The sequence below is a fragment of the Pristis pectinata genome, chromosome 25 (genome assembly GCF_009764475.1).
Source record: "Pristis pectinata isolate sPriPec2 chromosome 25, sPriPec2.1.pri, whole genome shotgun sequence".
NCBI classification, from domain to species: domain Eukaryota; kingdom Metazoa; phylum Chordata; class Chondrichthyes; order Rhinopristiformes; family Pristidae; genus Pristis; species Pristis pectinata.
Genome location: NC_067429.1, coordinates 13,794,796 through 13,820,040, shown reverse-complemented (window position 1 = coordinate 13,820,040; position 25,245 = coordinate 13,794,796). Strand labels below are relative to the sequence as shown.

The 25,245-nt window shown below is 39.9% G+C and overlaps 1 protein-coding gene across 8 annotated transcripts in view; it reads right to left on the bottom strand.

Moving 5' to 3' along the window:
* Nucleotides 1-2,755: 2,755 nt before the first annotated feature.
* The window catches only part of tmem106a (transmembrane protein 106A), a 45,393-nt gene continuing 22,903 nt past the window's right edge, over nucleotides 2,756-25,245 (bottom strand). For all 8 annotated transcript variants that reach the window (XM_052038363.1, XM_052038361.1, XM_052038358.1 and 5 more), the window contains 6 exons: nucleotides 18,453-18,516; nucleotides 18,191-18,350; nucleotides 17,593-17,733; nucleotides 13,755-13,798; nucleotides 9,704-9,757; nucleotides 2,756-8,944 (listed from right to left, as the gene is read on the bottom strand). In XM_052038363.1, coding sequence (XP_051894323.1) covers nucleotides 8,797-8,944; nucleotides 9,704-9,757; nucleotides 13,755-13,798; nucleotides 17,593-17,733; nucleotides 18,191-18,350; nucleotides 18,453-18,516 — 611 coding nt within the window. In that variant the 3' untranslated portion in view covers nucleotides 2,756-8,796. The remainder of the gene's footprint in view (nucleotides 8,945-9,703; nucleotides 9,758-13,754; nucleotides 13,799-17,592; nucleotides 17,734-18,190; nucleotides 18,351-18,452; nucleotides 18,517-25,245) is intronic.

The following is a 25,245-nucleotide window of genomic DNA, read 5'->3' as shown; positions in this document are numbered from 1 at the left end:
TAGCTGTAGCACACTGGCTTCAGAAGGCCCTGGAGACCAAACTCTGCTGTATGGGTATCATTGGCCACACGTGTAGGTGGTACTTGGCATATTCCCACTCATCCATGCGCGCACACACAGGAGCTCTTGTCCACTGCCTCCCTCCTGGCTTCTCACCCACGATCCTGGCTACACCCCAGTTGCCAATTCCCAATTCCCAAGCCCAGCCAAATACTGGTCCTGTTCCTGATCCCTGGTTCTGCTACACACCTAATCACATTCCTGGTCCCTGGCTTCACATCCCTGACCTTCAGCTGCACATCGAACACTGAGCCTTGGATCCACCACCCACACAGCTAACTACATCTCAGTTCCCAATTCTGGTTGTACACCTCTTCACATTCCTGGTCTCTGGTTTCAGCCCCATACCTAACCACAAGGTCTGAAGTTCCATCTGCACAGTTAACCATGCTAGCTCCCGTGTATACCTGCCAAATTTCACGTCTATTGTTCATACAGTAATAATTAAGCACATGTACTACTGGTAGCTGATCTAGAAACATTAATAATGTGTCTGATTATTGGGTTACTAAATCTTCCTAGAAAAAGCACAATAGATCAATTACAAACCTGGAGTTTGATTAAAAAGTGAGTGATTGCCAGTGGTCAGAGTAACATTATTACAGTGCCAGCAACCCAAGTTCAATTCCGACCACTGTCTGTAAGGAGTTTGTACATTCTCCCCGTGTCTGTGTGGGTTTACTCCAGGTGCTTCGGTTTCGTCCCACATTCCAAAGGTTAGGAAGTTGTGGCTATGCTATGTTGGTGCCGGAAGCGTGGCAACACTTGCAGGCTGTCCCCAGAACACTCTACACAAAGGTGCATTTCACTGTGTGTTTCGACATACATGTGACTAATAAAGAAATCTTATCATACGTTTCTGGAACTGGACTACCTACAGCAGGTATCTTAAGGTACATGAAAAATACCACCAACATTCATAAATCCTCCAAATTCACTGCAAGGATGAGTGAACTAATGCTAGTGTCCTCTCCCATGCCAACATCTTCAGTTTCAAGGACCTAGTTGCGCACACTCAGCAATGTTTGGCAGGTCATGTTGTACAGGTGCTGCACATGATGCTGCTAAACAAGATAGGAACCCATGGTATTAAAGGTACTAGCATAGATAGAAGGTTGGCTTACTGGCAGAAGGCAAAGGGTGGGAATAAAGGGGGCCTTTTCTGGTTGGCTGCCGGTAACTAGTGGTATTCCACAGGGGTCATTGTTGGGTCTGCTATTTTTCATGTTATATGTTAATGATCTGGTTGACAGAATTGTTGATTTTGTGGCCAAGTTTGCGGATGATACAAAGATAGGTAGAAGGGCTGGGAGTGTTGAGGAAGCAGGGAGTCTGCAGAAGGACTTGGGGCAGGTTGGGAGAATGGGCAAAGAAGTGACAGAGGGAATACAGTGTAGGGAGGAGTACGGTCATGCACTTTGGTAGAAGGAATAAAGGCGTAGACTATTTTCTAAACAGGGAATGAATTCAGAAATTGGAGGTGCAAAAGGACTAGAGAGTCCTAGTGCAGGATTCCCTGAAGGTTAACTTGCAGGTTGAGTCAGTGGTAAAAAAGGCAAATGCATTAGCATTCATTTCAAGAACACTAGAATATAAAAGCAAGGATGTAATGCTGAGGGTTTACAAGGCATTGGGTCAGACCACATTCGGAGTATTGTGAGCAGTTTTGGGCCCCATGTCTAAGGAAGGATGTGCCGGCATTGAAGAGGGTCCAGAGGAGGTTTACGAGAATGATCCCAGGGATGAAAGGGTTAACGGAGCACTTGATGGCTCTGGGGTCTGTACTTGCTGCAGTTTAGAAGGATGAGGAGGGATCTCATTGAAACCTACCGAATACTGAAAGGCCTGGACAGAGTGGACGTGGAGAGGATGTTTCCAGTAGTGGGAAAGTCTAGGACCAGAGGCCTTAGAACAGAAGGACATCCCTTTAGAACAGAGATGAGGAGAAATTTCTTTAGCCAGAGGGTGGTGAATCTGTGGAATTCATTGCTGCAGACGGCTGAGGAGGCCAAGTCCTTGGGTATATTTAAAGGTTGATAGGTTCTTGATTAGTCAGGGCATCAAAGGTGACGGGAGAAGGCAGGAGAATGGGGTTGAGAGGGAAAAATAAAATCAGCCATGATCGAATGGCAGAGCTGACTCAATGGGCCGAATGGCCCAATTCTGCTCCTATGTCTTATGGACACCAGACGCCTGAAACAGGCACTTTATTCCAAGCTCTGTCACAGGAAGAGATTACCAGAGAAAAAATTTCAAGTATGTGCTTAAAGTCTCCTTGAAGAAATGCAACATTCCCACCAACTGATGGGAATCTTGGCTCACGCCTACTCAAAGTCAGGAAGCAGGCTACGGGATGGTACTGAGAACCTCAAAGTCATACAATGGGCATACACAGAGGCCCTGCTTGATCAACACACCATCATATTAACGACCAACCCTTCTCTTTTGCGCAGAAAGAAACATGGGGAATTGCAACTGATGATGCATTTAAAGCCCAATTTGTCCCAGGAAATAGAGAAATTAATGTCACCTGGGCATTTATCTCCTTACCATAGTAGTTCAAAAAATTAGTTCATAAATAAAATGCGAACATTGGCAGCATTGTGCAATTCAAATCACACAGTTTTTCTACCCAAGTTACCACAAAACAATTAGCAATGAAAATCAGTTATTTAAGTGAATTCAACTTCACAAAGAAACTTCAATTATCCTTTAATTAGCAACAAAGCTACATCTGCAAGACAATTCACTTGAAGACAAAGGGCGGTACCATTCTAAAGTAACAAGGTATAATGCAGGACTTTCTACAGAACTCATTTAAAATAACATAATTTATAGTTAAGTTAGACCTCAAAAATTCAATAACCATTAGCTTTTTGCTATACACATTGGGTTTTGACAAAAAAATCTTGAACACATAGCATGTTTGTCATACTTACAGCAGTAGTACAATTAAGATCAGAACAGTTCATACTTTTAAGTGTCTAATCTCACAAGAACACAGTTACCATGGTAAAATGGCACTGGCTTTACATACACTTAGATGCTCACTGGTATGACCGATAATATATTGATGTCATGGCTTCAATTAAAAGTGGTACTTCTTTTAACAATGTAAATTAATAACAGAAGATAAATTCCACACAGAAAGTTTTGCATTATAATGAATGCAAAGTCCAGTTTGGGACTAGTATTTCTCATTGTGAACATGGCAGTAATTGAAAAGATATTAAGCACAGGCTGTTCTCAGGACTGCATTACACCTTTCCCAAAGTTCAAAGACACAAAACGAAGAAAAATCCGTGATTTGGCTATCTAGTTGACTGGATGGTTCCATTCCTACTAAGTCTGAACGTTGGGAAGGGGAAATAATGGACAGCAGCTGATTAAAGCAAATTATGCTTTACCAACAGTATTCAGGGCACTTTAATAATCTTCTGTGTTTTACGATTTATACAAACTGAAAATGTTGACTGCAATGTGACAGCATATTGCACAAGATTAATTGGGCCACCTCTGAAAGGCATTTCTAAAATTCTTAATTATCTGGGGTAATGAATATCTTTGAAGGAACTATAACACTCTAATCTAATCCAGGTGTTCCAATGACATCAAAAACCATAACATGTTTCAATTCACAAAACTCAGATCTTAAATTCTGGTCTTAACTCACCGCCTCAGATCTAGCGTTTTCAATAAAATATATAAAAAATGTAGAAATAGCATTTTAAGATAACTGCATTTTAAATTCATCAACATTGTTTTATTTTCGTAAATGGTCATGATTTGGGAAACAGTGCAAGCTCAAATTCCATGCACAGTAATGTTGCACTCCTTCTGCCATTACATTGCCACAGGTTTTTCTGTGAATAATGAGTGGAATAGTCTAATACTAACATAATAGTTACACCAAAACATTTTATTAGATCTCCAAAACATTCATTAGGACAAAATGTAATTTCTTTACATACCAAGTTTAATGTTCTTCAGTTACCAGTGTTGGTATGAGCATCCAAACAAGTTCTCAAACACTTCCCTTTTCTCCTTAAATTTCCTAAAGGTGCTTACTAAGGGAGAAGTACACAAACGCTTTTGCATCTTGCTCAAGAGGCTAATTTCTATGCTTGACTTAATGAGGATCAGCCATTCCGCTGTGCAGGTCAGCACCCTGACCTTGATCCCTTCTACACCCACCCATGCAGTTACTAGCAGGAGTTGATAGACTAATTAGGAACAGCAGTTCAAAGGCAGCATTTTCTGAGATCAGGGATGCTGAAGCCAGCTGCACAAATTCAGACAAATGCACACTAGAATCAGAGTCCGTTACCTTCTTGATCTGCAAGAGTTAGTATCACAAAAAGGCCACAAATCTACTGACTGAATATCTATAAATAATTTACTCACTTTTTTTGTATCACTTACATTGACTCACTGGGGCTCAAAATTCAAATATAAATAATTTGTTGTTCTGTTGCATGTCTAGCACCATTCAGGTGTACTCTTTTCGATCTGCTGCTCAATTCTGTAGTGTCAGGCATAGTTAAATATGCATACAGGAAGTTACAGATCAATAAGTTACAGCACAATGTCATTTCAATGAGTACTAAATACATTTACTACACACAAGCTATTTTTTAATACATGGGACAAGATGAAGAGATAGAGACAATTATTCCATGATAATGAAAGAAAAAATGTTGTGGCAGACACATTTAACATTTTAACTTTGCGGCCTTCAAAGTATTATGGATGGTATCAATATCATTAAAAAGCCATTCACTGCAAAACAAGATGTCCTTGCATCATACAATAAAAGACCCCATAGTGACAGAAACAAAAGTGATAATACTCTCAAATAGTGAAGAATCTCCAAATACATTTGCACCTTCATACTTAATTTTACCAAGATGAGTGAGCATGATATGCATCGAAACACACCTAGTAACAGGGAGATTTTAGTATCAGCATCATAAAAGTGAAAATAAAGTATTCCTCTCACCTATCCCTTTAGTGAAATTATAAATGAATTCTCTTGACCCGAAAACAGTAGCTTACTCCCTCTCTGTCCAAGTGTTTTTGAGATTAACCAAATTTGATCATAAAAATGTACAAGGTAGAACCTCAAGTACCAGAAGGTTCCTATATGTTGTCAGGACATATGAGACGTGCCCAATATTTTTGGTCCATTAAAGAAATTGGATATAAAATTACGGGCATCATATAAGGGACAACTTGATATTAGCTGAATGTGGACAAATTGTCTTCATTCTTGACAGTTACATTTGGAGGCTACTACAAGGGACAGAATAGATTATTTCAAATGAGCTTTAATACAATTTTATTTCGGTTAATCACCTTGACACTATACAAGTGGCTGCAGGGTACTATAATATTAAATGACACTTCTATGGTCTACTTTTTCATTTTGCAGGGCCTACATTGGGACTGAAGACCAAAAAAATCTACTTACAAAAAAATGTTTCCCTCTACATTGCCTCATCCACTACTTGATTTTATACTTTAATTCCAAAAAACATAACAACTGCTATGTCTAGTGTCCCGATGCTGGGAGAAGATCGATGGATAAAGGATTTTCATAAAGTTTGGCTGAAGAAACCATAATCTAATTTAACTGTGAAAATGGCAAGATTATAATTCGACCTGAAGCAACTGACAACTAGTGGCTAGGACACTGAGAACAAAGTGACAATTGGAAATAATCTGAAAGATTTTGTGTATAGTTACAAATTGTGGTCATATAATTGTGGGCACGTTGGTGGGCATGGACGAGTTGGGCCGAAAGGCCTCTGGCATGCTGTATGATTCTATACAAGTAGAGAATCCTCAGTAAAAGTATTTGTTGCATCGCTTGCAAAGATTTGTCATAAGCAGATCCTTTCCAATCTAGTCACTTTCTAACCTTTACATTTCCAATGAAATCTCAACCAAAGTAAACAAGTTTGCTTCAAAGAACGTTTTTCTTCAGCACCAAGCCAATGCAAGAAGCAACAAAAGGCCTTACAGGAATGCTGAGTTTTCTAAATCAATCAAAACTAAATACGGTAAACAGTTTGTTGAGGTCTCCATGGGATGGCTTGGGGAAAGAATGATATCCTACAAAATATCTTTCTCTTTGATTAAAAGGATTTGGAATGACCAACTGCACTCAACATGTATTAGAGGGCGACCATATTTGTGATAGAATGTGGATACTTAGGAATTCCATACACTCAAAAGGATGTGCCAGATGCATATCTAGCAGGCTCCACTATTGCATCACCTTATGCTCTACCACACAAGAATTTAAATTTCAGTAAATTTAAATCTGGAACTAAACAAAATGATAGCTTCTGTAGTGATAACCATAAAACTAGTGGACTGTCATAAAAAGCCATTTGGTTCACACACATCATTCAGAGGAGAAAATCTGTCTTCCCTTTCTAAGTTTGCATATACGTGACTCCAGACCCACCAACATGATTGCCTTTTAACTGCCTCCTCAGTTCAGGGCCAATTTAGGGATGACACTGCCATTAATTAATAAAGAAAAAGAGAACTTTAGATAGATTATTTAATTGACAAAAACTTGAATTATCTCCTTTAATATATTAATCTAAAACTTTTGAAATAGCTCTATCTGCTTTTTATGGCTGATACAATCCCCATCAAGAATAGCTGTACACAAAAACCATTAGTGCTCTTAGCTGGGGACACTTCCTGGGGTCAGGTACATAAAATGACTAGCAATATATTTTCTCCTCTGTTGAAATGATTGCTTTATACAATAATATAGTTCCACTAGCATCTTGCTCATGTAAATATGAGTTTGCCATTAATTGCCCACAGACTATTCCACCATGGGGAGCATCAGAGTCAAACACTGTCTGAAGGAAGGCAGTGCTGGAACTGTACAAGACACTAGGTAAACCAAAGATTGAGTGCGGCATTCAGTCTGGTCACTTTACAAGGAGGATGCAATAGCATAGGACAAGGTATAGGACAGATTTGCGAGGATGATACCATACTGGTTAAGTTTAGGAGGTAAGACTGGATACATTGAAATTGATTCTTTCATAATAGAGGAGGCTGATTATTGATTGAATTAAGATGTGTAAAATTACAAGAGGTTTGGTTAGGGTGAAGTACCCATTTCTTTTAGCAGAGAGTTCAATAACAAGGGGACATAAATTTAAGGCAGTGGATGGAAGACATATTTTCACGTCTGATTGGGTGAAGGCAAAAACCCTAATGGTGCTGAAAAAATACCACATAAGGCAATGGAGCGATAAAGGAGCTCTTTATCACCCAGCATAGACAAGATAGGCTGAATGGTCTACCACGCTGCCATGAATTTCTATCATTCTGCAATATTCACACAAATACACTTTGACACGGGTTGTTACTTGGCAATCAGAGCAGGAATCTTGGCGTACATTTCCTGTCCTAACCAAAGAACAGTTGGCTCTTCCACACATTTCCATCTTTTTCATCCTTGTTTATTAACTAACATTATCTAAATAAGCAGAAGCCAGGTGCTATACCTGGAACCAGCTTCTCTGATATGGTTCAGAACTACAAACCACAAAACATTATCTGCTGAACCACGAGGGATTTGAATTGAATATTTTAAAAGTATATTAAAACTACCTCTTTTTATTTTTTTATTGCAGTTAAACTACCTCTCTTTACTTTTTTATTGCAGTTATGGAACTGCAACAGTGTAGTTCACTGGAATGCACTAAATAATGCAACCAGAAACTTCTAGAATCCAGTGGCACAGCTAGCAGAGCTGCTGCCTCACAACTCCAACGATCTGGGTTCAATTCTGACCTCCGGTGCTGTTGTATGTGGAGTTTGCATATTCTGCTGTGACCATGTGGGTTCCCTCTGATACTCCAGTTTCCTCTCACATCCCAAAGACAGGCAGGTTGGTAGGTTAGTTAGCAATTTTAAATGTGTATATGAATGCAGGAATATGAGGGAAGTTGATGGGAATATGGGGAGAATAGGTTGCGGGGAAAATTAGTGGTGAATGGATTGTCCTGTGAACTGGCATAGACTTCATAGGCTGAAGTGGCCTTCTTCTAATAAAATATTTGTGTCATTTACTCTAATATTGCTTGCTTAATTATTCTGAAGCAATCCATATTAATTAATGAACACCTTGCTTTTCTATCATTTAAATACTTTGACAATTTTACACTTTTCTCAGAAGTTTCAACCTTCATGCTCTATAAATATAAATGAGTCTCCCAAATATTATCCAGAGGGCTGCCCATAGACATTGTACACAACAACCTTTTGACATGTTCTTATCACTTTTGATGGGAGACAGAGAATGAGAGGTCTTAATTAAGGAACCACACACGTAAATTTGGAGGTCAATATAAGTATGAATATCATATCCAAAATTAAGCAACTTGGACGATAATTGTCTCGATTTACTTCCCAGCTAGATTTAAGTTATTGTTCGGCTTCAGTAATTCAGCAGAATTTGCTTTTACCAGAACTGTCAGATTATCAAATCACCATTATACACTCAACATTCTAGTTCATTTACTCCTCTCAGAAATGTTACATTATTACACAGGGTACTATAAAATAATCAAGCAGGTGGGTACAGAACTGGTTGATGGAGTTTCTCATCAGATCAGAAGCACAGTATCTACGCAAAGAGAAGGATGTAGTTCTGCCATGCTGGAAGCCTTCAGTGAAAGGGCAGTAACGCCATTTGCATTAACTGAGCACCTCTTGTAAATGTTTGCCCTGGGGAGGGTAATAGGGGCTGTGAAGACGGGTGGTGTTGGAGCCACAGTCAACGTATTGGTAAGCATCAACAGAGACTTGCTCAGAGTGTGACAAATACCAGGCTGTTACCGTTGCTCTGGAAGAGATGGAAAAGAACAAATGATAGAACTCTAATTTGTTTCATCCTTGAGGAAATCCATTGCTGCATTTACTTCAGGTGATCCATAAGTGGTGGATGCAGTTCTGTTTACATTTAAGGAAGGCTTCTAGGCTAACAGTGGTATATTTAAACAACTTGGTTGCACAAATGGATTCATTTTATGAGTTACAATGTCTTCTCAAAGTGCAACAATACATGAAGATGGGGAAGACCAGAAGAGTGTGACTGAAACCATAAGGAATCTCTGAGCAGGAGAATAACGAAGGTGAAAATACATGTCCCCATCTGGATGGAGAAGCACATTCTTAACATTGTGCAAAAGATCACATTGTTTGTGCAAAGTGGAACCAATTGCAGTGTGAAAGTTGTACCCGCATGTACCTCAAAGTACTTTAAACCAGTGATACAAATTAAACTTTTTAAACACAATTATCTAATTTACTTAGAACCCATCTCCAAAACCAAGTTATCCAGTTCAAAACTGAGAAAAAGGTCATAATACACAGAAAGAAAGTGGCTGTCTACAATAAAAAAAATAATTCTTCAAGAAAGGAGGGAACACCTAACACAAGTATATGGATTATTCTAGTTCGCTGTTCAGGTGAGGGGTGTACAAAGCAATTTGCTTTGCATAAGGAAAAAGTGATTTTGGTTAAAATGAAGTAAAATGTATTTAATTCAACTGGATTATACTAATACAAATTCTGTGAAGGAGGTGTAATCTAGAACACTTACTGTATTGAGATCACAATATTGTGGACTTTGATTTCAGGCATTGTGCAATAATGGCTTAAAGACAAAATGAGAAAGAATATTACAGATTATCTGACACGTTTGTAATACATTACACATTAACATATATTGTTTTAATCTACCTACCCTTTCCCCAAAATTGCTACTTATGCTGAAATGTTATTGCACAATTGACTTTAAACTAATCTTTACACTCATCAATGTAATCGACCCAGGATTCACAAAATGAAGAATGTCCAATAGTTTAGAGCCTGGAGGCCATCAAACTGTATCTCTACGCAAGTTGTCATCACAAGGAGAGGTGGAGAGAGAATTGGAAAATGTGTTTGTATATGGGAATGCCCAAAACATTAAGGTTTTTGGTAGGAATGAAAAATATTTTAGTTCTCTTCAGAAGCTTCTAAAAATGACTCAAATGGATCAGGTTGGTTCAGTTAATAGCAATCTCATACCAGTGCCAGAAGCTCATGGGTGAGAGTCCAGAACAAACCAAACACATGGTTGGGGGATTGATTCAGTGCAGTGGTGAGGAATTATCAGACACAGTGCTGTATCTTCTGGATATAATGTTAACCCATGGCTCCATATACATCTACAGGTTACATAACAACACAACAAATAGGAGTAGGCCATTTGGCCTGTCAAGCCTGCTCCGCCATTCAACAAGATCATGGCTGATCTGGCTGTGGACTCAAATCCACCTACCTGCCTTTTCGCCATAACCCTTAATTCCCCTGCAATGCAAAAATCTATCTGTGTTGTAAATATATTTAATGAGGTAGCCTCCACTGCTTCCCTGGGCAGAGAATTCCACAGATTCACTACTCTCTGGGAAAAGAAGTTTCTCCTCATCTCCATCCTAAATCTTTTCCCCTGAATCTTGAGGCTATGTCACCTAGTCCTAGTCTCACCTACCACTGGTAACAACCTTCCTGCCTCTATCTTAGCTATCCCTTTCATAATTTTATATGTTTCTATAAGATCCTCGCTCATTCTTCTGAATTCTGACAAGTATAGTCCCAGGTGACTCAATCTCTCCTCAAGGGCTAACCCGCTCATCTCCGGAATCAACCTGGTGAACCTTCTCCGTACTGCCGCCAAAGCCAGTATATCTTTCCTCAAGTAAGGAGACCAGAACTGCACGCACTACTCCAGGTGTGGCCTCATCAGTATCCTGTACAGTTGCAGCATAACCTCCCTGTTCTTAAATTCAATCCCTCTAACAATGAAGGCCAACGTTCCATTTGCCCTCCTGATAACCTTATGCACCTGCAAACCAACCTTTTGTGATTCATGCACAAGCACTCCCAAGTCCCTCTGCACAACAGCATGCTGCAATCTTTCACCATTTAAATAATAATCTGATCTTCTATTTTTCCTTCCAAAATGGATGACCTTGCATTTACTAACATTGTACTCCATCTGCCAGACCCTTGCCCCTCACTTAACCTATCTACATCTCACTGCATCCTCTGCACAGTTTACTTCTCCACTCAGTTTAGTGTCAACAGCAAACTTAGATACGCTACACTCAATTCCCCTCTTCCAATTAGTTAATGTATATCATGAACAGTTGCAGGCCCAGCACCAACCCTTGTGGCACCCTGCTCACCACTGATTGCCAACCAGAGAAACACCCATTTATCCCAACTCTCTGCCTTCTGCTGGTTAACCAATCCTCTATCCATTCTATTACATTACCCCCAACTCCATGCATCCTTATCTCATGGATAAGTCTTTTAATGTGGCACCTTATCAAACACCTTCTGGAAATCCAAGTATACAACATCCACCTGTTCCCCTCTATCCACTGCGCTCATTGTATCCTCAAAGAACTCCAGGAAGTTTGTCAAACAGAACCTGCCCTTTCTGAATCCATGCTGTCTGCCTGATGGAACCACTTCTATCCAGATGTCTCGCTATTTCTTCCTCAATGATAGCTTCAAGCAATTCCCAACTACAGGCATTAAGCTAACTGGCCTATAGTTACCTGACTTTTGCCTATATCCTTTTTTGTTTAGAAACAGTGGCATGTCACTCCCTGTCTTCCAATCTGCCGGGACCTGCCCAGAGTCCAGGGAATTTTGGTGAATTATCACAAGTGCCTCTACTACAACTTCTGCTATTTCTTTCAGTACCTTGGGATGCATCCCATCAGGACCAGGGGTCTTGTCTACCCTTAGGCTCACTAGTTTGCTCATCACTACCTCTTCAGTGACAGCGATTGTATCGAAGTTCTCACCTCCCATCGCATCCATAACATCTCTCTTTGGCATGTTAGACGTGTCCTCCACCGTGAAGACCGACACAAAATAGTCGTTCAAGGTCTCGGCCATTTCCAAATTACCCAATATTAATTCCCCCTTCTCATCTTCCAAGGGACCTACATTCACTTTAGCCACCATTTTCCACTTTATATAATTATAAAATCTTTTACTATCTGTTTTTATATTTTATACTAGTTTACTTTCATAATCTATCTTCCCTTTCCTTATTGCTTGCTTAGTGGTTCTTTGTTGCTTTTTAAAGTTCTCCCAATCTTCCAGTTTCCCACTACTCTTGGCGACTTTGTATGCATGAGCTTTTAGCTTGATGCCTTCTTTTATTTTCTTAGTTATCCAAGGCTGGCTCTCCTCACCCTTACCGTCCTTGCTTTTAACTGGAATATACTTTTGTTGAGCACTATGAAAAATCTCTTTGAAAGTCTTCCACTGTTCCTCAACTATCCCACCATACAGCCTGTGTTTCCAGCCTACACTAGCCAACTCCTCCCTCATCCCATTGTAGTCTCCCTTGTTTAGGCACAATTCACTGGTTTTAGATCAAACTATTGCACCCTCCATTTGTACAAGAAATTCAATCATATTATGATCACTCTTTCCAAGAGGATCCCTAATTACAAGATCATTAATTTTACTTGTCTCATTGCACAAGACCAGATCTAAGATAGCATTGTCCCTTGTAGGTTCACTAACATGCTGTTCAAGAAAGTTATCACGGATGCATTCTATGAAGTCCTCCTCAAGACTGGGCAAATCAAGTTGGTCGAGGCAATCTATGTGGAAGTTAAAGTCCCCCATGATAACTGCTGTTCCATTCTTACAGGCACCAAATATTTTGTGGTTTATTGCCTGTGCCACTGTAATATTATTTGCTGGCCTAGAGACAACTCCCACCAGTGATTTTTTTTTCCCTTTGCTATTCCTAATCTCTACCCAGATGGACTCAACATTCTGCTCCCTCAATCTTGTATCGTCTCTATCACCCTGATCTCATCCTTAATTAAGAGTGCTACCCCACCTCCCTTACCTTAATGCCTATCCTTAAGTATTACCTGATACCCTTGGATATTTAATTCCCACTCATCTCCACCCTGCAACCATGTTTCTGTAATGGCCACTATATCATACCCCTTTGTTATGATTTGTGCCACAAGTTTGCTGACCTTGTTTTGAATACTACGGGCATTCAGATTAAGTGCCCTTACACTCTTTGTCCTTTTAGAATCTAGTAACCTTTGTGTCCTTTGTGTTTAACTTTTCTGTACTCCACTCTGACTTTTCTCTTTTCCAACTTTTGCTCTGGTCTCCGCTTTGCTTCCCTCTGCCTTTCTGCATGGATTCCCATCTCCCTGACATACTAGGTTGGCCTAAAAGATCACACCACCTCTTTTAAGAGGAACATAACTTCTGATACCTGACCAACATTCAATCTGCACACAGAAGTTTAACTAGTGATTCATCTTACTGTTATTTGTGGGACCTCAGTAAGCACTAACTGACTCTCAAGTTTACCAACAAAACTTTGAAAATACCTCACTGGCTGCGAAGCAATTTGGGATTTACTAAAGATGTGAAAATAATTACTTAAATCAAAGTTATTTCTTTAAAAGTTTAGTGTTATTTTAGTTTGTGATCAAGCTAATAAAGGTAATATTGTTCACTTGAGCAGTTAAATAGAAAATGTTTCTCTTTATCACTGCCATTTCATTCCTATGGTAGTAATTCCCAAACACAATCTTCATAATACTCACTACATGCCAAGATCATCTAGTGTAGCAGTCACTGCATAGAAAATCTGAAAAGAGTAAAGATATGATCAATTTACTTTGCCAGAAGAAGCCCATGAGACCATGTAAACAGAAACAGTACATGCAACTTGTGTTATACATGGATGTAGATGATAGACTGAATGGAGCTCAAAATCTCACCTATGCTGATCCAATTCAGTTAAGGGTTTGAATTACAGAGGGAAAGAATGCTGAATTTGAAATTCTGGGTATTCTGACAGCAGTAACAGAAGGAATTTTGTTGCACTGTGATTTGGTCTCTGTGTCCAAGTCCGTAATTAAACAGAAATAATCTACACAGAATAAACTGTGCACTGGACTCATATCAGTGACAATCAATAATTAGTGAGGGTTATTTGTGTGCAATTGCTCACACATCAGAAAAACTGGGAATCAAAAGGTGGATTATAATGTCCATTTTTTTTTAAGCTCCTGTCTCAATCACGTCCTCACATCTCAGGCTGGTAGGTCACTTTGGAGAAAAAAAAAACAATTTAAAATAGAGTAATGAAATATCAGTAGTTTAATAAAAGATCTAATCCAAAATATAAACATCTATGATGCACAGTTCGACTTCTTGCACATTCCCTCTGGTTCAGTAAGAGACACTATGCAAAAGAACAGGAACAGCAAACATCCATCTTACTAAACCCCTGCAGTTGAAAGCAAACAGAGGGTTTCAAAATATTCTTTGATGTTTTACTGCAACCTTCAACGCTAATCAATGTGACGATTACATCAAAAACCCATCCGTTATTTGTACTCCATTCTGGTTTAGATTTCTCACAAGGTTACACCCAGTATCCTGCTTTACCAGTTATTTCACGTTCACCCTGTTCTGAAGACTCTGACCTTTTGTTGGGATAAAGTTCCATCAACAAAGTTTACCTTCTGCTACTTCACCAAACTGGTATTATTACATGCAAAGTTAGTGAGCAGAAGATAAGAAACAGAAGAGCAGGTCAGTTGGTCCCTTGTTCCTGCTCCACCACCTAAAGAGATCATGCCTTTTACCTCAGTACCATTTTCTTGCATTAAGCCCATATCCACTTAATTCCCTGAGATCAGGCAGCTATTCAACTTTGGCTGTGATGAATTCTGTACTTGCCTTACTTTTGTACCCCTGCACTTTTCAGTAGAAATGTCATTGAATATCAAGGAAATTTTGGCCAGATTTCTCCTACTTAGCTCAGGAATGCCAAGATTGACTGTAGCTTAATTAATAAATATCTATAGACATAGCTCCCTGAAAGTGGCAAAGGGGGTGTTAAAGGCAGTGTACAGCATGCATACCTTTATTGATCAATTATAAAAGTCGGCAAGTCATGTTGCAGCTGTATAAAATTTTGGTTTGGCCACATTTGGAGTATCATGTGCAGTTCTGGTCACCACACTACAGAAAAGGACGTGGAGGCTTTGGAGAGAGTGCAGAAGAGGTTCGCCAGGGCGTTGCCTGAATTGGACTGTTTTAGCTTTAAGGAGAGGATGGACAAACTTGGATTGTTTTCTTTGGAGCATTGGAGGCTGAGGCTGATCGAATATATAAAATTGTGAGACATAGATAGGGTAGGTAGTCAGAACCTTTTCCCAGGGAGGAATGGCAAATACTAGAGAGCACAAGTGTAAAGTGAGAGGGGGAAAGTTTAAAGGAGAAATGTGAGACAAGTTTTTTTTTTATACACACACACACACACACACACACACACACACACACACACACACACACACACAGAGTGGTAGGTGCCTAGAACGTGCTGCCAAAGGAGGTGGTAGAAGCAGATATGACAGCAAAGTTTAAGAATCATTTAATTAGTTAGATTGGCATCATGGTCAGTACAGACATGGTGGGCTGAAAGGCTTATTCCTGAGCTGTATTATTCTTTGTTCTATGTATATGAAAGACTTAGAATTCATGACAGAATCTTCACCTTCAAACAGCTGAGAGATCCACTGGTCAATGTCTTTACTCAGAGAATGGGAAATTTTACAAACAAAATTTCTATCTATATTTGCATTTTGAAAAAGCCCTTCCCTGATGCTGGAAGAAAATTAGAATTGTTTACTCTGTTGGCAGTTCAATCTAGAAGAACTGCCTGCAGCTGCTGTCAATACAGAAGATAACCACAGATAGAAGGCTGTTGTCAGAGTGAAAGGGCCAGTCCGATTTGCAAAACTATCCCTGGGTGCTAAAAATGGCAGTCAGGATCCCATGCTGCATGGATATCTGTAGTGCAATTTCCTGCTCAACTAAAATATACATACATTAAAATTAAATGTTTGGCATGGCTTTTGGGCACTAAGTTTCACAATAATTGAGGGTTACCTGCTGTGACATCACTATCCCTGTCGGTCATAAATTAAATCAATTTACCCACAATTTGTGTGTAATTTTGCTCAACTCACTGCATTTTCAGCCGCAGTAATCCGCAGCACTAGGGCATCTTTACATTTGGGTGGGATTCTGACTAAGTCGTTCAGATATAGTCCCACAGATGGTAGCTTTGCACATACACCCAATGTCTGAACTTACGGTTCCTCTTGTACTGAGCAGGATAATTATTGCAATAACACCACCAACAGGGTAAAACTAACCTGTCTCACTGAAGCTGTGGATAAACATTTGAGTCCGGGATCTAATTTGCACTCATTTACTGCCCTAGTGATTAGCCCAAATGAATACATTAAAACTTCAATAATCTGCTATCTGACTATTCGGAAGTCCCAGTGGTTTGGCATTCAGGTCATGCTTTCCTGCTCCCTTCCAACTCCCAGGGGCCACAGTTCCCACACCCGCATTCAGCTCACTGGGGCTCTGGTTCCCATGCTCTCTTTAAGCTGACTAGGACCCATTTTCCCTGCTCCCTTTAAACTTAAGGTTCCCTGGAAAATTTATTATAATATTCTGTAACATCTAAATAAAGTCAATTAAAGGTGTTGTGGAGTACTAATAGGAATCCAGTAGTCTGAAAAATTTGTTAGTCTAGCACCAAAATCCAGCATGCTCAGGATTTTCATTGTTTTACTGTATTACAAGGTTTAGTGTTCACTTTTTTATGAAACAGAAACTCAGCAGATGACTACATTCTTTTCCCAGATCTTGCATTATCTACAGTTTATAAATAAAAAGGAAACTAATCCTATAAAATCATAGATGAACAGTGAATATTTATTGTTGAAAATCTAAGCATTTACAAGAAAACCATTTTTCTTCCAGCTGTCCATTCAGTCTCAACCCACGATTGTGCAATGGTTCTTCTGACCCTGAGCAAAGCTTCACATTCGAAGTGCAGTCCAACACCGTCACAACCTCCTACCTCCAACTCCAAACAGCATCACTTGTCTCAATCTGTATCTACTCCCACCACTGTAGGAATATTAATCTATGTCTTCATCGGCTCAGGCGTGAATCTTCCTTACCAGCATCTACCACTTTAATTCAACCAGATGTCTCTTGTCTGCATTTTGTTCCACACAAAGATCCACTTGCTGTTTTGCATTCACTGTGCACAAAGTTCATTATGCAGCCTTATATTTGATGTACAAAGATTCAACTACACCAATATTTAGTTACAAAAAATTCCCACATCTTCTCTGGCAAGGTACAAAGCAAAGGTTAATGCAAGCAAATAATTAGGCCAGATATGCCACATTGTGATACACTAAAGGATACCATCTTTACATGTTCATGGGATATTCCCATGTGCTACTATAATACAGGTGTAACTTGCTGAAAACACAATTTAACACCGCAGTTAAAATAGCAAGTCAATTCACCACTCACACCAGAGGCAATGCTCATTACCTGGCCACCTCCCAAAGGCCTGAAGACTGTGGTATTTTTGATGTTGACAGTTCCAAGGACCTCATTAAAAAACACAATCTGTACATTGAGATCAGTAATACTGATGCTGTAGAAGTTGTAGTTTGTTACATTTAATATATTCTGCAAAAGAGAAAGCAAAAAAAGTGTGGCAATGAAGAGGCTAAAATAACAACGAAAAGCATCAACCTTAATCTCACAGTTCCTTCCCTCTTCAACCAGTGGGCACTTTTCCATTTTTCACAGTAGCCTTCATGGTAGTTTCATTGAATGAAATAGAAACCTGGTACCAACTAGTGTCAAGTTGTGGCTAGTTTTGTATAGCACTTACAAATCTCCTGAAGGCTTAATGGACACTGTCCAAATCATTATTACAACCAGGAAAAGCAAAAATGAGCATCCAATCCAATTTTCAGATTGCAATGTCCACATGCTGCTTTCTTGTTTTTCCTTTCAATGTGTATCCAGTCTCCAGGAAATGGACGATTAGACACTATTGACAGTAGAAGCCATATTACACGATTCAGTCCTTTTGTTATCAACTGATCATTACACAGGATTTAATATACAACAAACCTACCGTAATTTTAAGAATAACTCTGTAGTCCTTTTTGTCATCAATGACATAAGCTGACTTAATACCAACATGTTCAACATCAATGGAACGTGGGAAAAGGAAGAAGATCGCAAGCCCACTGACCAAAAGGCTGATCACCACAGCAACTGCCACATACAGCTTCCTGAAAAGTAAATCAAAACACAGAATTGGAAGTGATGTTCTTTTGCTTTCCTTCTCTATTAGTAAAATAGCATTTTTGCAACAGTAAAACATTGATACTGACGTTCGTTGTGGTTGCAGTCTCTGGTCACTGTATGGTATTAGGGCAACCAACTCATTCTCCTGGCCTGGAAATGTAAAACAGAGAACAAAATCTTAAAAATATAGTCAGATTTCACACAGCAGTTTATGTCACTCATTTATGACATGGGACCATTGTTAGCAAGACCAGTATTTATTGCACATTCTTAACTGGTCTTCTTGAGAGGATGTGTGATGAGCCACCTTCTTGAACTGCTGCAGTACTTCTAGTGGAAGTACTCTCACAGTGCTATTGGGAAGGAAGGGAGTTCCAGGATTTAAACCCAGTGATGATGAGAAATGACAATAGTTTTCTAAGTCAGGACCACTTATGACTTGGAGGAGAACCTGCAGACACTGGTGTTCGCATACACCTGCTGCCCTTGTTCTTGTTGGTAAAGGTTGAGGGTTTGGGAGGTGCTGTCTGAGCATGCTTGGTAAGTATCTGTAGCTCTAAACATAGCAGTGATTAAATCATTGCACAAATAATCCAGAGGCCTAGATCACCACTTCAGAGACCAGAGTTCAAATGGGATATATTGCATGGGAGCTGTGCAATTTAAATTCAATCAATAATCTGATATTTAAAAATAAACAAACTAGTCATTAGTAATGCTGATCACAAAACAAAACATTGGATTGTCATAAAATCCCAATTGATTTATCATGCTACCCAGGGAAAGAAATCTGCTCTTCCTGCAGCCAACATAATCAGGCAGCACGTGTATGCCCCCCACCCCCAAAATCAGGCAGAGGATACAAAAGCTCGAGAACACGTACCACCAGGCTCAAAGATAGTTCCTATTGCTGTTATTTGACTCTTGACAAACCTCTCACAAGCTAAAGATAAACTCTTGATCTTTCAATCTACCTCATCATGGTCCTTTTTTTGTCTATCTGCGCTTTCTCTGTAACTGTAACATGATATTTTGCATTGTTTTTTTCCTTTTGTACTACCTCTATGTACTTAAGTAATGGAATGATCTGTCCGAATGGCACGTAAACAAAAGCTTTTCACTGGATCTTAGTACATATGACAATAATAAACCAATTACCAATTAGATGTGACCCAAGAGTCACCAAAAAAAAGGTTAACTCTTAAATGCCCTTTAAAGTGGTCTGCCAAGCCATTCAGCTGTGCCATAGCCACTACATTGAAACAGAGAAAATAAAACTGAAGGGACCGCCTAGCACCAAGTTCGCCCCGAGCGCAGCCAACCTTGCAAAGTCCTCCTCACAAATATCTGGAGAGTGGCATCTAAATTGCAAGAGCTTTCCCAGAATCAGAATCAGGTTTATTATCACTGACATATGTTGTGAAATTTATTTTGCAGCAGTAATACAGTGCAAGACATAAAAATTACTATAACTTACAAAAATAAATAAATAGCGCAAAAAAGGAATAACGAGGTAGTGTTCATGGACCATTCAGAAATCTGATGGAGGAGGGGAAGGAGCTGTTCCTGAAACAGTGAGCGTGGGTCTTCAGGCTCCAGTACCACCTCCCCAATGGTAGTAATGTGAAGAGGGTATGTCCCAGATGGTGAGGGTCCTTAATGGGCCTCTTGAAGATGTCTTCAATGGCGGAGAGGGTTGTGCCTGTGATCGAGCTGGCTGAGTCTACAACCCTCCGCAGCTTCTTTCAATCCTACACATTGGAGCCTCCATGCCAGGCGGTGATGCAACCAGTCAGAATGCTCTCCACCGTACGTCTGTAGAAATTTGCAAGAGTCTTTGTGACATACCAAATCTCCTCAAACTCCTAATGAAGTACAGCTGCTGACGTACCTTCTACATGATTGCATCAATGTGTTGGGCCCAAGATAGATCCTCTGAGATGTTGACACCCAGGAAATTGAAGCTGCTCACCCTTTCCACCACTGGCCCCTCAGTGAAGACTGGTGTGTGTTCTTCCGACTTCCCCTTCCTGAAGTCCACAATCAATTCCTTGGTCTTGCTGATGCTGAGTGTGAGATTGTTAGAGCGACACTACTCAACCAGCCAATCTCACTCCTGTACGCCTCCTCATCGCCATCTGAGATCCTGCCAACAACAGTGGTGTCATCGGCGAATTTATAGATGGCACTTGAGCTGTGCCTAGCCACACAGTCATGAGTGTAGTGAGAGTAGAGCAGTGGGCTAAGCATGCATCCTTGAGGTGCACCTGTGTTGATCGTCAGCGAGGAGGAGACGTTACCACCAATCTGCATTGACCGTGGTCTCCTGATAAGGAAGTTGAGGATCCAGTTGCAGAGGGAGGTACAGAGGCCCAGGTTTTGAAGTTTGTTGATCAGTACTGAGGGATGATGGTGTTGAACGCCAAGCTGTAATCGATAAACAGCAGCCTGACGCATTTTGCTGTTGTCTAGATACTCCAAGGACGAGTGGAGAGCCACAGACTAATCATGCAACAGCCTGATAATGTCATCACATTCACAGAATCACACCACATATGAAGATGCCAAATCCTCCATCACAATCCCAAGGTACATTCAGTCCCATCAGGAGATCAAATCCACAAGAGGGAGCAACAGTGGTTTACAGGGGGTAAAAAGCAACCCTGAGAGTCCTCAATACTGACTCCAGACCCCATGAAGTCTCATGGCATTACATCAAATGGAGGCAAGGAAACCTCCTCCTGATTACCATTTTCTGTCCTCTTTCAGTTGATGAATCCACATTCATCCATTTTGAACACCAGCTGGGAGAACTCACAGCATACAGAATGTGCTCTGGGTGGGGGACTTCAATGTCCATCACCAAGAGTGGCTTGGTAGTACCACACTCTCCATCTAGCTACAGACCCATTGGCCAATCATCAACAGGTCTTGGTCTGTTATTCTTCCACCAACACTACCAAGAACAGAAAAGGCAGCCATATATCAGTACTGTTTGTGGAAAATTCTTGCACACACATCAACTGTTAATTTCTTATACTACAATTGTAACAACAAGTTTTTTTTTGATGAAGTGTTTTATAAAGATTACATTGTTATATGGTGTAATGTCATACTTTATTCACCCAGTCCTTTTAAAACCACAATATCTCACTTGTACAGTCACTTCAAAGTAATTGCTCTTAGATTAAGAAAAGGAACATTCCTTAATTGCAAAGACAAACAAAGACTCACAAATGGTCCTCAGCCAGAAATTTTAATTCTCTTTCCAGAGGCTGCCTAACCTGCTGAGTGTTTCTTGCATTGTCTGTTTTTGCTTCAAGTTTCCAGCATCTGCAGCTTTGTGACTATCATAATAAAAAGGTTATGGTTTAGTTATATTTTCTCCTTCATGTCTCCTGAGGAATGGTTGGACAGGCTGACTTGTATCTGCTGGAGTTCAGAAGAACATCAAGGAACTTGACTGAAACTTACAAGGTACTAAGGGGTCTTCACAGGGTGGATGCGGAGAGGATATTTCCTTTCCTGGGAGAATTTAGAACTAGAAAGTCACCGCTTAAAAATGAGGGATCACCCATTTAAGAAAGGAGAAGAAAAAATTCTCTCATGGGTTCATGATTCTTTAGTAACTTCTTCAAAAGGTGGTGGAAGTGGAGTCTTTAAATATTTTTAAGGCAAAAGAAAATAAATTCTTCATAAGCAAGGGGGCAATGGGTTAATGTTGGGTGGATGGGAAAGTGAAGGTTACAAACACAGCCATGACCTTATTGAATAGCAGAAAAGCTTTGAGGACCAATAGAATGGAGTCCCTTTGAACCAGAATGGAATCAGTGTCCTAGAAGAAAGGGCAAAAAGGGAGGTGGCAAAGGCTTTAAACATGCAAATCTTAAGCTTAAATATAGAAGCAGGAAGGTAAAGCACACAACAGATTAAATTAATTGAGGAAAGAAATTATGATTAAATAGGAATTAAACATGATAGCTAAATTAGAGAGAGGAAATGCTTTAAAATATAGCTAAATTATCAATACAGAAACATCAGAATGTCATTAAAACCAAATTGGAGGCAACACATTTCAACTAATAAAGGTAAGAGAATAACATACCAAAACATGGCAAAAGAAAAAAATGGACTGATAATTAAACATTACAGATTATAATTTTTTTTAAGAAAGAGGGAGGGGAAAAGAAGTGCAGTAGCTGTAGTCACTGGAGATAACAAAGTTAATAAAAGAAAAGTGACATAGCTCATAATAAGATGGAAAAAGAATCCAGTTAGAGAAAGATCAAAAGCAATGAAGTCTCATCAAACATTGTGGAAGGCAGGCATCGATTATAAAATGGGAAAATAAGTAAACAAAAACATAGAATAATAACCTTGAGATAAATTAATTGGCTGGAAGATAATGGAGATAAGGGATAGAGTTCCCTTAATGTTGGCTTCAGAATTCAGCAACAACTTTGACCTGCATTTCAATGATAACATGTCTCTTTGTTTCTGTCTAACTTCCCTCACTAATCTATTAACTGGACACTCTCTAAACATTGGGATCACCTAGGCAACCCTGGCCTCACCCTCAGTTCCTTTGTCCAATCCATCCCTCTTCCATCCTCTCTGCAATTTAAAACTAATTTGTTTTCTTACATACCCAGTTCTGTTGAAGAGTCTTTGCCATTAAACTTTGTCTGTTTTTCACCCCCCACGGACACTATCTGACTGACTGAGTTTACCATTTATTTCTATTTGAGCTATCAACTCTTCTATCTTGGGCAGGCACAGTAGTGGAGCGGTTAGCGTAACGTTTTACAGCGCCAGCAACCCGGGTTCAAATCCGGCCACTGTCTGTAAGGAATTTGTACGTTCTCTCCGTGTCTGTGTGGGTTTCCTCCGGGTGCTCCCGGTTTCCTCCCACATTCCAAAGACGTACAGATTAGGAAGTTGTGGGCATGCTATGTTGGCGCCGGAAATAGTGGTGACACTTGTGGGCTGCCCCCAGAACACTACGCAAAAAGACGCATTTCACTGTGTGTTTTGATGTATGTGACTAATAAAGATATCTTATCTTATGAATACTCTACAGTACATCCCCACATTACAGAGAGGTTGCATTCCAAGAGAAACATTTGTATTGCAATTTTCCGCAAAGCAAACCCTTGACAAAATTTGTAGTTTCTTTCACATTTTGTGTTTATTTAGTTATTTTTATCTCACGTAAATTCCACAAGAGCAAATTTTTATTCTATTTCTCAAACTTTTTTGGTGGTGACTTAGGAATTTGCAGAGCGAACTTATGTTGCCATAACATGGGGGTATGCTGTATGCATTCAGATAGAGAGCCTTTAATTTTATCTTAATATTTTTCCTTATTCTGAGTCTATTTGTTGATGCTTGTATGCACCACCCTTTCCTGATAGGAGTTCACAGAAGGTAAGAAAAAGGGAGAAGGCAATAGTGAAGCACACCCCAGGGTAACGATAACCTATGTTCTATTTCCAGCGTAGCTTTTCTCCTTTCTGATTCTACCCTTAGGTTACCATTTCCCCTACCAAGCTAACTTAAAATTTCTCCAATAGTACTAGCAAAACCCCACCAAGGTTATACCAATTTCATTCCAGTGAGGTGCAACCCTTCTGGCTTGTAGAAGTTCCACCTCTTCCAGAAACAGTCCAACTTCTTCAGGAAACTGAAGCCCTGCCACCTCTACCATTTCTCCAGTCACACCTCATCTGCTTTACTTTCCTATTTCCAGACTCAATGACATGTGGTACTAGTAGTAAATCAGAAATTACTACCCTTGAGGTTCTGTTTTTTTTAAATCTATTTTCCTAGCTTCCTAACCTCTGCCTGCAGGAGCTCATCACTCTTTCTATCTAGGTCATTGAACAGCCAGAGGTCAGAGTCCACTCTCTCTTCAAAATGCCCTGTAGCAACCATTCAATGACATTTTTGACCTTGAAACCAGGGAGACCAGATACCATCCTGAATTCACATCTTAGGTTGTTAAAATGCTTGTTGTCTCCCCTAACTACAAATTCCCCTACCATGATTGCTCTTCCTCTCCTCTTCCCCCTTGAGGTTATAATGTAGAACAGCAAAGAAGTTAAAATGGTTCTCAACGTAGTCCAGGAAAAATACACTCTTCTAAAAACAAGTTGGACATAATGGATAATTTAGGACATAACAAAATAAATTAAAATATATAGGCCAACCTTGAGGGCCTGATTATCAGAGTAGAGCCAACTCAAGCCCAAAGCCACATGTTTATGTTCTGATTTACATTCTGATAAAACCTTCAGGTTTGGGTCACAAGATCACAAGACAAGGGAGCAGAAGCAGGCCATTCGGCCCATCGAGTCTGCTCCAAGGAAAGGGAAATAGAAATGAGAAATGGGGAATGGGGGAAGAAGAAGAGAAAAAAAAATATTCTAATCCCAATTACTGGCTTTATCCCCATATCCCTTGACATCCTGACTATTTAGATATCTATCTCCTCCTTGAACGCCCCCACTGATCTGGCCTCCACTGCTGTACATGGCAAGGAGTTCCACAAATTCACCACCCTCTGGCTAAAGAAATTTTTCCTCATCTCTGTTTTGAAACTGTACCCTCTAATTCTAAGATTGTGCCCTCTGGTCCTGGACTCACCCACCAAGGGAAACAGCCTAGCCACATTTACTCTGTCCTTTCCTATGTTACGGACTCAGTGAAAGTCCCTTTAAGATAGAGAGTGTGTGTGTATGTGTGTGGGGCGTGTTTACGTCAATAGAAGATAAAGGACGTAATGACGTTGTTGAAGAAGGCAGAAGAAGAAGAAAGAGAGAGAGAGAAGGGAGAGAGACACCAGCCTGCTTGTTTTCTCTATCGATGGATGAGAAACAA